The 12,977-nt window shown below is 33.0% G+C and overlaps 1 protein-coding gene across 7 annotated transcripts in view; it reads right to left on the reverse strand.

The window, feature by feature from the left end:
• Ctnna3 (catenin alpha 3) overlaps positions 1-12,977 on the reverse strand; it is a 1,637,747-nt gene that overhangs the window by 151,686 nt on the left and 1,473,084 nt on the right. For all 7 annotated transcript variants that reach the window (XM_063239556.1, XM_063239557.1, XM_063239560.1 and 4 more), the window contains one exon: positions 2,921-3,013. In XM_063239556.1, coding sequence (XP_063095626.1) covers positions 2,921-3,013 — 93 coding nt within the window. The remainder of the gene's footprint in view (positions 1-2,920; positions 3,014-12,977) is intronic.

Consider the following 12,977-nt stretch of genomic DNA (forward strand, 5'->3'; position numbering starts at 1 on the left):
GATCATCAGTTTTGTGACCTACGAAACACAGGGATCATTTGTCTTACTAGTATTTCACACAATGAAAAACTGTAAGTAAAAGTAATGATATGAAATATGCTGCTCTCTTAGCAAATAGTTTTAAAGTTTGTAAAACACTTCTATTTATTATTATTATTATTATTATTATTATTATTATTATTATTATTATAACTACTACTATTATTTCTCATTTTGAGATAAGGTCTGTTGCCAAACAGTTCAGGCTGGCCTTGAGCTAATTTTGTAGCCCAGGCTGGTCTCAAACTTGCAATGATCCTCCTGTTTCAGCCTCCCAAGTGCTAAAATAATAGGCATATGCCACAAGTCCAGGCCACACACTCCTATTTAAAGTTAACAATATTGTGAAAAGGGATGTCATTAATCTCATGTTTAGATACAGAAATTTGAAGTTTCTAAATTGAAACATTTTTAACCAATTTCTTGCTTGTTTATATCTAGTAAATCAGAATGCAAACCCAGACAAGTTATACTAATCCTGGCATTCTAAAAATTACTTTATTTCAGTAAAATGTCTTTCTGTCAATATGTTTAAGCCCTTACACCTGCTCTGTGGCTCCAGTGATTCAGCACCACTCATTTCACTGAAGGCATGTGGAAAGTTTACCACCAACAAAATGTATGTCCAGTTTGACTGTTATTTGATCTGCTCTCAATGATACCAGGTAGATTGGAAGGAGCTTAAATCCAGACTCTGTGTGCCCTGAATGGTTTCTAATGTGAAAGGACTTCCATACAACTAACAGTCCAATCAGTAATAAATTGAAAACCCAAGATGATGGCATTACCTAAATGCATTATCAAATGCTAACTGTCTGGCCAGGTCCTGATGGTGTTTACTGGCAGGGCATGACTCTCATGTGAAAGATAGACATGGGATCCTACTATTTCCAATCTTGGAGGAAAATAGTTCTAGCAAAACACTGCATCTCATAGCTAATAAGACAATCTCAGGGCCTGGAAATATGGAATTTTCCTAAAATAACTTTTTTCACTTAATAGGTCATTGTATATTTGTGCTTTATAACAAATGAGAAAATATTGGTAAGCTATAAAAGCAACTAAAATGGTACCTTGGTACTCACTGTTAGTTTATTTTAGGAGTCCTAGCCGGTTACTATTTCTTATTTCATAAGAAATAATTTAATTAGAAATAATTTGTTCCAGAACTTTCACATTTTGTTGGGCTAATACTAGCCTCTACCAGGCTAATATAAACCTTTTAGACTAAGTGGTATGGCTCTTAACTTTAAAAGCTTCTGAATTAGCATTTATAATGTACAAAATTACAAAACAATAACCAGAAATATATAGGACCTCTGCATTGTTCCTGACCTACCATAGAACTGATGCAAACATTCAGCGATAAAACACTTTTTCTCTTCCAAAAGGGATGAATACTATGGTTGTTCAGTTCTGGAGCCAATGAATGCTGAGATATGGCTGTATTATATAAACACTGGCTATTATTTGTAATAAAATATTTTAGTAAGCTTTAAAGTAACAGTTTTTAACATTAGTTCATGTATATGAAAACAAAATACTTTTGCACAATATTTTTTTAAGATTGAAAAAAGAACTCAGAACGAAAAGTAAAAAGATAATCTATTCTTTGGCTTTGTTTGACACAAAATATTTTCAAATTTTTTCCTTTACAGTCTTTGGAAATAGAAATCCAAAACATTATGAGCTAAATTTGGTAAAGCTCACACTTATTTCCATTCCCTTCCCACCAATCTTATTACACAATGGTATAGGAAAACACTTCAGGCAATATCAGTCTTTTGACTAAAGAAAATGTACACCCACACACATTCCTAACCTAGGATTTACTAAACAGATCCTCACTTGAATGACTTCAAAAAAGATCATGTAACAAGGCTACAAAGACGCAGTATGCTCAAATTATGCTACGTAGTGTTTCTAATCAGTGTTTCTAATCAGACAGATCTGTGAGTGACCAGGATGCAGTTTTAAATTGGCTTTCCCAGACTAGATTTTAGGTCACTGAAGTTAATTATTGGAGTAATAATGGAAACAATGATGATTGTGGTGAACATTATGATGAAACATTCCTGTGACTGCTGTTATTACTACTAATGAATAATCATTGAGAACTTTATGAGGTAGATGCTGTTTTAGGTATTATGGCAGTGAACTCAGCTAATTGCCACAAAAAACTTCTCATGTAGATGGTTTTATTAACATTGTCACTCTACAAAAGTCAGAACTGGACAGTGAAAAACAGACTTTCTCCAATAATTCAGGCAGGAGAAAGCCCGTTGAGAGGGAGTTCCTGGCAGTCTTAGTTGCTATGCTGTCTTACCTAGATCTTGGATCCAAATTGTAAGGTTGGGTCTACAGTTGCAGGCTGTTAATTGCTATAGGGCCAAACTTTCCAAATGCCCATGCAGTGAGGATAAATAAAGCAAAACTTTTCAGAACAATACAGAAATTGGGATTAATATCTTCAAAACTGTAAAATGTGTGTGTGTGTGTGTGTGTGTGTGTGTGTGTCTGTGTGTGTAGGGTAGGACTAGAAAAGGTTATTGCAAACAAAAAGTGGGAAGATTTAGGTTTATCTTTTTTACTCTAAACAAACATGCATATCATGTTTTATATTCATAGAACTCTTAAAAAGATCAAAGGGAATATAGAGTGATTCACTGCCAAACCTTTAGTGGTCTTGTAGTGAGTTCTCAAAGTACAGGAGATAATTTTCTTATACTACTGCTTCTGAATTCTAAGGCCTTTCTTCTTGTGATCCAGAATAAACAGTTCTACATCCAGGAGTCTCACTCAAAAAGAACTGCCTGATTGACAAGAGGGCACAATCCTCAATGGGACAGTGCACTGCTTTCCTCCCATGAAGCCAGCATACCTGGTCTGTCTTCCCTTCTGTCTGAACACTAGTGTGGCTGCGAACCTCATGATCCTCTTCAAGATCAGAAACATCCTCAAGTTCCTCTGGGGTCTGGAAAAAAAGAAAGTAAGACATTGATATGGAAATGAAAAATATCATTTTGGCAGATTTGGAAAGGTCTTTGAATTACTTTCCCAGGATAATCAGAGTTAACATATGACTTAGCAGTTCTTCTTCTAGTTAAACACTCAAGACAAGTGAAGGCTTAAATCAGTGGCAAAACTTATGCATAACTGTTCATAACAATGTGGTGTATAACAGCCAAAAAGTAGAAATAATTCAAACGTATATTTGTAATAGAGGGATAAACAAATATATATCTAGAGTATAAAATAGTATTTGACCATTGGAAGGAATCACACACTGATACACACTGTGTCATCATTACGCTAAGTGAAAAAACTTCAAGTATTACAAAGTACACACGTCAGGGGAGATAAATGTGATATGAAATATCCAGAATAGGAAAACCTATTGGGGCATAGATTTGATTAGTATTTACCAGGAGGGTGAGGAACACAAATTGACTACCAATGGGATTGGTTTTCCTTTGGAATGACAATAATAATGTGGAATTAGATAGTGGTAATGATCACGAAACCTTATAATGTACTAAAGATCACTGAGATTTACACTTTAAAATGGGTATGTAATTTTACGATATATAAGTTAAAAAACAATAAATTTTGAAATAAAAAGAAAACAACAATGATACAAAGTAAGTTTTCTTACTCCGCCAATAGTAGTTGAGCTATCCAACAAATGATTGCCACAATTAAAAGTGATTACAGTAAATAAACAAATAAAATGATTATTAAAATTATAAAAGACCCAAATGTCCCTAAAATTATCAAAAAATTAAATTTTCTAGGGGCTTGTATAATGAATAACTAAACTTGAACTTTAGTGTGCATTATAAACAACCAGTGCTCATTCTCTTTAATTTTAACTTGATTGAAATAGTTTGCTCACATATTCTCTAAACTGACTTGGAAATCCTTGAAAAATGTTTCCTCATCCTTCTCCGTTCTCTGTCGTAGATAGGTAATTGCTGAGCTGCCTACTTTGTGAGTTAAGGACAAATCTTCCTTGCTTACTTTCTTATTTCCACAATCTATCACACAAATGCTTATGGATGAATGAAGCAAAATGATCAATGATAGCAGTAAACACAACTAGCAATGAGAAAAAAACAAAGTAGATCACACACACGCAAGCACACACACACACACACACACACACACACACACACAATATATCCTACACATCACTAGGCTTCCATTTTCCATATGTTGAACCAAGATTTTAATTTTTTTTCATGAGAATGTGGCTATTGAAGACTTACCACCTAGATTAGCTCTAATTTCCTTTAACATTGTTTGCACAAAATATTTTGAGTATGTTAGTGATTGCCAAGGGATTGACTTTCATTGGGACCACACTAAAGATATGACACATAATGATTAACTCACAGTGTGGAACAAGATTATTCATTTCTTCTCTACTAGTGATTTCAGATTCTGTTTCATCTCTTGACTCTTTAACCAGTATGTTCTTCTCAAACACTTGTGCTAAATACCTCCCATTCCTCTACAGAGAAGACCTTCATATTAATTTCATCCATCTTCTATCAGATTTTAATACTTCTCCTCTCAACAATGCCCCTACTGTGCTGAACATTTGCTATCCATATGTTGATCCTTTGCAGTTCTTTGCTATAACTATGGACAGCAATGATCATAGCACAATTATTCCCTTTTCTTAAGAATTGCTAACATGAATTTATTAGTAGGAAACTTCTAGAAAATCATTTATTATTAGCAATTTTATATATTCTTTTAACATATTCTTTTTTTTTTTTTTTTTTTTTTGTCTTTTTCCTTTTTATCGGTACTGGGGATCGAACTCACGACTGCCTGCTTGCAAGGCAGGCGCTTATGCCGCTGAGCTAAACCTCCAGCCCCTCTTTTAACATATTCTAGACAAAACGTCTAGCAATTTCCGGACTTGATCCATCAGAAGGTCCCTGTACCATATGAATATATTTGGTTAATTAAATTATCTTTCTTGAATCTTGTCACTTAATTGGAAGCCTCTGGTGCTACTTCTGTGATCTGTTCTCTTTAACTGGCTTCGCTGATTCCTTGAACTGTATGCTACCATGTAGTGACACATACTTTTACCAATTCCAATGTTTTAATCAACCCCAAGCTGAAGTAAGACACCAAAAACTAAAAGAAATTTTTATTGGAAGTCAAAAATACCAATTTATTGCTGGTGATTCGAAGAACAAGATAAGTGCACAAATTACACCCACATATTTTTGTCCTTTTCTTTGTCTGTATTGTGGCATTAATAGCCTACTTGCAAAATCACGCAAACTGACCTCTTCTTTTCATGAGCAAAATCAGTGGGGGAATGCTCATAGCACATTCTGGCAACATTTCATATTTTGTAAGACAAGAGATAGGATAGTACTGTGAAAATAAAAAGTTAAATGCATACTATAACAATTTAAATTAAATGGAAACTAAGGAAGAGAAAAGTTCTTAACCCAGTTTTGAGGTAATGTATTAACTTCTTTGTCATTAAAGACAAATAATAAAAAGAGTAAGTATTTTTAAGAGGAAAAATTATGAGCTGTTTTGTATACAATACCTTTAAAATGACATATTTTATTTCACTAGAAACCTAGAAATCTGAAAGAAGTAATTGTGGTAGTGGGAGTTTTGTCAACTTCAGTATGAGAGATCAGCTCCTCTCAGTCTGTATCATGTATCAGAAGTATCCTACATTGTTCAATAATGTGAGCCTGAATTTGAATTCTGGCCCTCTAATGAGTGATTATAGCTTTTTCGGCTATGTATCTTTGAAATATTGGTTTTCTCAGAACAAAATGTAATACTACCTTATCCTGAAAACAGTTGTGAAACCTAGTACCACTTTATGTTTTAAACTTGTGTACGGACCTAACTGGTGCAACCAAAGTTTATTTCTTTCTATTATTTTTCTCTCCTCTTTCTTTCCTTTTAATCCTTTATCCCATCAATCTCCTGTATACTTCATAAGCTTTTTTAGGTAAATTTGTATCCCTCTCTTTTGAAGCAAACTTATTCTTCTGTTGAAAATTTAGATATGTTACCAAATGTCTCTGTACCTCAGCTTCTTCAGATATTACCTGGAATGACAGGGTTCTTGATAGCTGCTTGCTATATTCATTTAATTTTCACTGTAAAATGTTATTGCACTAAACAAAGTTTAATATAGTTTCACATGTATTACTTCTTTAAAATTCAAATAAACGTCTCTCTTGATTGACTTTTCTTCATATCTTAGTTTAAAATCATCTCTTAAAGTTGCCTTAGCAAATATTTATTCTAACAAAAACTCTCAAAGATGATAGAAATATGTCCTCTACACTGGGCTGTTTCTAAACCTAATCAAGATGAAATACCTCATTTTTTCCTGAAACATTTAGTGCTAATAAAATTAATAATTAATCAGTTGCCTCTCATATCAGAATTCAGTAGTAATGTCACATTTTTCTATTTCAATGCTTTCTTATTATAAAATCTTCTGTAGGCAGTCCCAAAGTGATCTGAAATACGGTTAATTTCTTAACCTGCAAAATAGTAAAACTACAATTATTTACTGTTTTGGGGGGAAAAAGATAATGAACTAAGACATTTTCCAATGACTAGGAATATTCTCTTACCAACATTATTTATTATTACTATGTATTATCATTATTTGTCTTATAGTATATCATTTTACACAAAAAAAAAGGCCAAAATAGTATTGCACTAGAAAATTCCAGGTTGAGAGGATAGGTCAGAAATAAAGTAGTTTGTGGAGCTGAAGATTTAGCTGCGTGGCATAAGCACCTGCCTGGCAAGACCATGAGTTTGATCCCTGGTACAAAGATAAATAAATAAATAAATAAATAAATAAATAAATAAAGTAATATGTATTACTAATTATTTTTCTAACATCTGCAATGAAATGAATAGATGGCTTTTTATTCTTAACAGTATAGCTGAAAGGCTAATGTTTTAATGTTACTATCATAGCTTAGAATAATGAGCTTTAAATTTAAACAAATTTGTCTAACCTCATACAAGTATATGAAGGGCTACTTCAGAATTGGGTCTGGTACTTGTTTTATATACTATGCATTTGGTGACACGAATACATGATAAATGTGGAAACTGATGACTTAAAATTTACAAGTCTAGGAAAATGTTCAAACAGGATTAATGTACTCCTCAGGGAGAAAAGGAGGTAAGGTATTTGAGAACTTTGAGCCTCACCACACTGAGCTGGTCTTTGGTTCCTCCTGTGCCAGTTATGAATTCTGGACCATAGTAAAATTGGTGTCTGGAGCACATAGATGACTCAGCCCTTCCTCTGCTCCACTGCTGCCTCTCCTGAGGCAAATAATCTCCTGGAAAACCAACTAAAAGAAAGTTTATTCACTTCCCAGGCTTGTTCTCTAACTCTAAGTTGTACAAAATTGAGATAGATTCAATTTTGACATATATTATCAAAAAATTGTGTGAGTGTAAGTCACTACCTTTTGTTTTGAAATCCATCTAGAATAAGCTATATTAATCATCTAAACTACTAAAGAACCAAAGATGTTTAAGGAAAAGCTATGAGTTTATATGCTATTTCTAAGTTACTAACCACTTATGGCAATGGTCAAAGTTCTTACAGTAAGGTATGGACTGTGGAAGATCGTAATACAATTATTGACTCTCAGATTTTAGGTCAAATGCTGTTCTTAATACCTTGTGACATTAAACAAGAACTTAGCTTTTCAAATGATAGCTTCCTTATACATAAGTGAAGAGATTGGACTGATGATTTATAAAACCTTATTCAATTTTCTTGTCAATTCTATAAGACTATTGCTTCTTTAGTTACAATGCATCAGGAAATATAATGAATATTTATTTAGTAAAACTAAACCTATGTGTAGAAGCACATGCTCATAATTTCAGCAATTTAGAAGGGTGAAGAAGGAAGATCACAAATTCTAGGCTATCCTGAACAACTTAGTGGTTTGGGAAGACCTTGCCTCAAAATATACAAAACAATACAATACAATACAATACAGTACAGTACAGTACAGTACAGTACAGTACAATACAATGCAATGCAATACAATACAATACAATACGACAGAATACAGTACAATGTGATACAGTAGTGACTGGGATTGTAGCTGTCTACCAGAGTTCTGGGTTCAATTCCTAATACCACAACAAAAAATTAAAGAATACTTCTCTTTCAAAATGCTGAACATTATTTTAGACAACCAAATCTTTTATGGATTCCTCATCCCTCAAGAAATTAGATATAGACTTTGAAACTTTTTTCCCCAAGAATATACAGAATGATTTGAACCTTCTTCATACATAGGAATTGATGATGTATGGTTAATTTGGCAGCATAACTATTCCCACTGATCAGAAGGTAGAAATTTGCTCTTTTTGGAGACATTATAGTAATGATGATTATAATAATAGTGAAAGAAGCAGCAAGCACAGTGATGATATTGATAGTAATAGAAGCAGCAGAAGCATAGGAAGAATAATAAGTTTAAACACCAATTTATTACTCAGTCTACTAGGTCTGAATGTCTGCCTAAAAAGCAAAGCATTGCCACCATGCATATAAATAAATTGTAACATATCCAAGTGAGGAAAATTTTATCATTTGAATCAATCTCTATAGCAAAACCACTATCTATGCGAATTTCTTTTTATTCTTACAACAGACATTTGAACACAGCCTATATGAGCTAAAATGCATTCTTATGTTTTTAAATATAGAATAAGAATTTCAGAGAATATCTAACAAAAAGAAAACTTTCGTGTAATATGCTCTCAACTGATTTTATACTTATATATATACACACACACATACACAAAAATATGTGCATGTGAAAGAAACTGAAGCACATTAACACATTTTATTAATTATTATCTATGGGTTCTGTAATATTATATGTCTTTTGTCTTTGGTACTGATTTGTTCCCAGATTTTTTTTTTGTCTCTTTCTTTTTTACCGGTACTGGAAATCGAACTCGCAACCACACACTTGCAAGGCAGGTGCTTATGCCGCTGAGCTAAATCCCCAGGCCCCTGTTCCCAGATTTTTATAAAGCATATTTAGTACTTTTTTATCAGGACAAAACATAAGCAATGAATATTGCAAGAAAATCTGATAAAGTTCAAATGCACCATTTCAAGGACATGTCAGTAATAAAAAGGGCAATATTGCAAAGCTCACAGAAGGAACATAGCTGGCCTTGTCAGGTTGCAGTAGGTCTATCAGCATTGCATATTGGAAGCTAATGTGGACATGAAGAAAGGCTTCCAATAAGTGAGAAGAAAATGGCAATATATGTCTTCATTATCAGTGATACATTAAAGGGCACTGTAATAGCAGATGCAAAAAATGTCCCTTACATGGTCCTCAGGGTATTTGACCACATTTCCCAGTTTTCTTTTTAGTTCTGTGGATTCACAAAAGCACTTGCTGCAGTATTCGATACATCACATTTTCAATATCCTGAAAAGATGTTTTGACAGTATTCCATAGTACCAATTTTGAGAAAAGGCAAGTTGTGGGGTTTGCCTCCCCAGTGGACATAACATATACTTCTTAACATACATGAAATCTCTTACTTCTAGAAATTGTCAGACTGCCAGGTACAAAATCAAATTCATCTATCTATATTTGCAAAGCAATCCCAGACACAGTTAATAGAGAAAGAAAATACTGGCTACATCCCAGGCATAGAAGCTATGCGAGCTTAAACAGGCCATATAAACCTGACACTATTTCAGTGAAATAAAACAAGGAAGAATATATAACAAGTCACACATTATTGTGAGTTGGTGGCTCTACAAACGGTAATTCAGAACTCTATTAGACTTTTAGACATAGCATTCAAAGTTGCTATATTGAAGTTTGCTTTGTGGGATGTAAGAATTCCCCACAAGAGTAGAACAAAGTAAACTAAATTGGCTGCTTATATATAAAATACAACACTAGAATACAACAAAAGAGATGTTTGAACAATCCCGAAGGAAGAGTTACACTCTGTATACAAAGAGATTTTTATGTTTTCAAACTAAAAGCCTATTTGTAGAAGCAAGTGAATGCATCATTGTATGTGACATAGTCAGAAGTAAATGGCTATGAAGTAGCTCATGGCACAGGCATTATGCTGTTTCCTCACACATTAGTCCTGAAAAGTGTTTAAAGAAAGTGTAGTGATAAACTTAGCAGGAAAAAGTTAGACGTAAATGTATCCATGTGTACTACTTTGAAGGCAATAAGATTCACTGTGATGCCCATTCTGGTTTGATTATCTTCTTTTGAAGTCCTGTAAAGTTTATAATGTTTAGGTTTTATTGGTCTTGTTCTATACTGTTTTGTTCAACTTAATTATACCTAATGATATAGACAATTCTTTTTAAGGAAACAAGTGGCATTATGGTAACCATTGTTGATAACCTTGTACTATGTTTTTATATCATGTACTATGTCTATTCTTGGTTTTGACTGACAGCTTTGTTTTGTCATATTTGGTTTTATTTTCTTCCAAAAAAAGTATGAAGAACTATGAGGGTAATAAAACCCAACATGTGTAAATTTTGTTGTAAAAAAAGAGAGGGAAAAAAGGTGCTCTAAAGGATACAACTGCGAGGGTGTTTTGGTGTGTTAGGATAGATGACCGTATTACGATGTTTTTGTTGGATCATTGAACAAAACTCTTTGCAGTCTCACTGTTTGAATGTCTACTTTGTATGCTTTGATCCTGTGACTTGAGCAACTATTTCTAAGATGACAATGTGTAATCTATTAACTGGTGATTTCTTACTGTTTTTGTAGTCCTGTATTACTTGTACCGTTACACTCTTTTGTCTTGTTTTATTTTTTCTTTTTTTTTCCTTTTAAATAAAATTTTTAAAAAATGTACCCATGCATTTATTAACACATTAAACATTCCATAGGATTTAGCCATTTCATTAGTCAGGATTTACCCCAATGAAAAAGAAACACATATACACATTACAATGTGTACACAAACATAGCATGCTTATTATCAATATCCAAGAAACAGGAACAACTCAGATGTTAAAAAAACATAGGTTAATTTAGTAAACTTCATGTTTATTTAACAGACTATTATTACAAATAAATAGCATACGTTAGTGTGAAAATCACGGACACAAGTAAAGAAAGTTACATATGTAATATGTAATGTATCACTACATAATATTTTAAAAATACCAAAGCATAGTTGTAACTTGGAGGTCAGTGATTTTGGGGGAAATGGAGCAATAACGATTAGATTACAAAGGGGAATGGCTGGGGACTTAGCTCAGCGGCATAATTGCCTGCCTGGCAAGCTTGAAGTCATGAGTTCAATCTTCAGCACCAAACAAAACAAAACAAACAAACAAAAAACTCAAAGGGGAATGAGCAAGATGTAATCTTGATGTATATGTTTCCTTATCTTGATTACTGTGACAGAGGCAGTACTGTGTTTATGTCTAAAATCACATCAAATTACAGTTATTAAAATGTTAACAATATCTCCATAATGCAGTGAAAATGTGTATTTATTTATTCAAGTGATTACATATATCCTTACTACATAAGGTTACCATTGGTTAACCTAAGACTATAATTATAAGTGGGATCAAAGATTGTGAAGTTCTCATAAGTACTTGAAAGAAGTAGCACTACAAATAATTTTAATCAATTAAGATCTCAACATTGCTTTGTAACACCAGCATCTAGATTTGTAGTGAGGGATCATGTATTTTATTGTTAATTAATAATAAACTTCAAATAAGAGACATATTCATGAGTCTTCACACTTAGAGGTACTTAAAAGACTGCAACTTTCCTAAGAATAATTTCAAATACAGGCTATTCTATAGGGACGTGAGTATAAAATAACTTGAAAAGAAAGTCAACAATATTATAATAGCAATTAGAGTTTTCTATCATTTCAGTGCTTACAAAATGTCAAAGCAAGCTCTGTACTTAAAAAATTACATTGAAAGCAATGGTTTCAAAAACTCTTTACATACAACAATCCTCTTAAAATAAAATCAAAGGAGCCAACTTGAGCAATACGAAAGGGTCTTAGAACTGTTCTGAATAAAACAACAAGCTATGAATCTGTTATGTGTGTGCATATGTGCAGGTGTGTTTGTATGTGTCTATGTGTCTGTGTGCATGCACAATTATAAAGCCTACATAGTCCTCTTAGTCAACCCATCCTCTATCACAGTGTGAGAGCCAATTGAAATTCATGCTACCACACAAAACCATAGCCAAGGGACCACTTTGATAGAAAACCTTAGACAGTTACAGTAATATGTTTGATGATAACTTACTAAAATAGCACAAAGCAAATTCTGGTTAAATATGGAAGATTAAAGACAATTATATACCTACAATTTCTCATACATATAATTAATGTGCCTATATCTGTATTTAGTTTCTTTTTTCCTTTGTTTGCTTGAGATAGTATTCTGCCACCTGTCCAGGCTGTCTTTAAAACTACAATCTTCCTGAATCAGTCACCTGGCTTTTTAGTTCATTTTAAATATAATATAATAAAATAAAACTAGAATTACAAATAAATATTATAATAAATCCATGGAATTTATATTGTATTTTTTATTCTTTCATCATGATTTGATTTTATCCTTTTCTTTTTTTTCCAGGAACCTTCCTCTCTGTTACTAGTTCTCTTGGGTTGAGCCAGAAAAAGTCTTAGCTATAACCAACTACAAGTAATATATAAAAAGGCAGAATATTTAAAAAATCCAATCAAGTTTTATCTCAAAAAAATAATTTAGTATTGTCTTTTTACACCTATGAAAATACAAGTTAAATAACACTGTAACTGGGCAGAGCGGTACATGTCTATAGCCAGCTACTCAGGATCCTGAAACAGCAGGATTGCAAGAAAGAGGC

Source organism: Cavia porcellus, unplaced genomic scaffold (assembly GCF_034190915.1).
Source record: "Cavia porcellus strain 051 isolate PalLab524CR breed Dunkin Hartley unplaced genomic scaffold, mCavPor4.1 scaffold_28, whole genome shotgun sequence".
In the NCBI taxonomy this organism is placed as follows: Eukaryota; Metazoa; Chordata; class Mammalia; order Rodentia; family Caviidae; genus Cavia; species Cavia porcellus.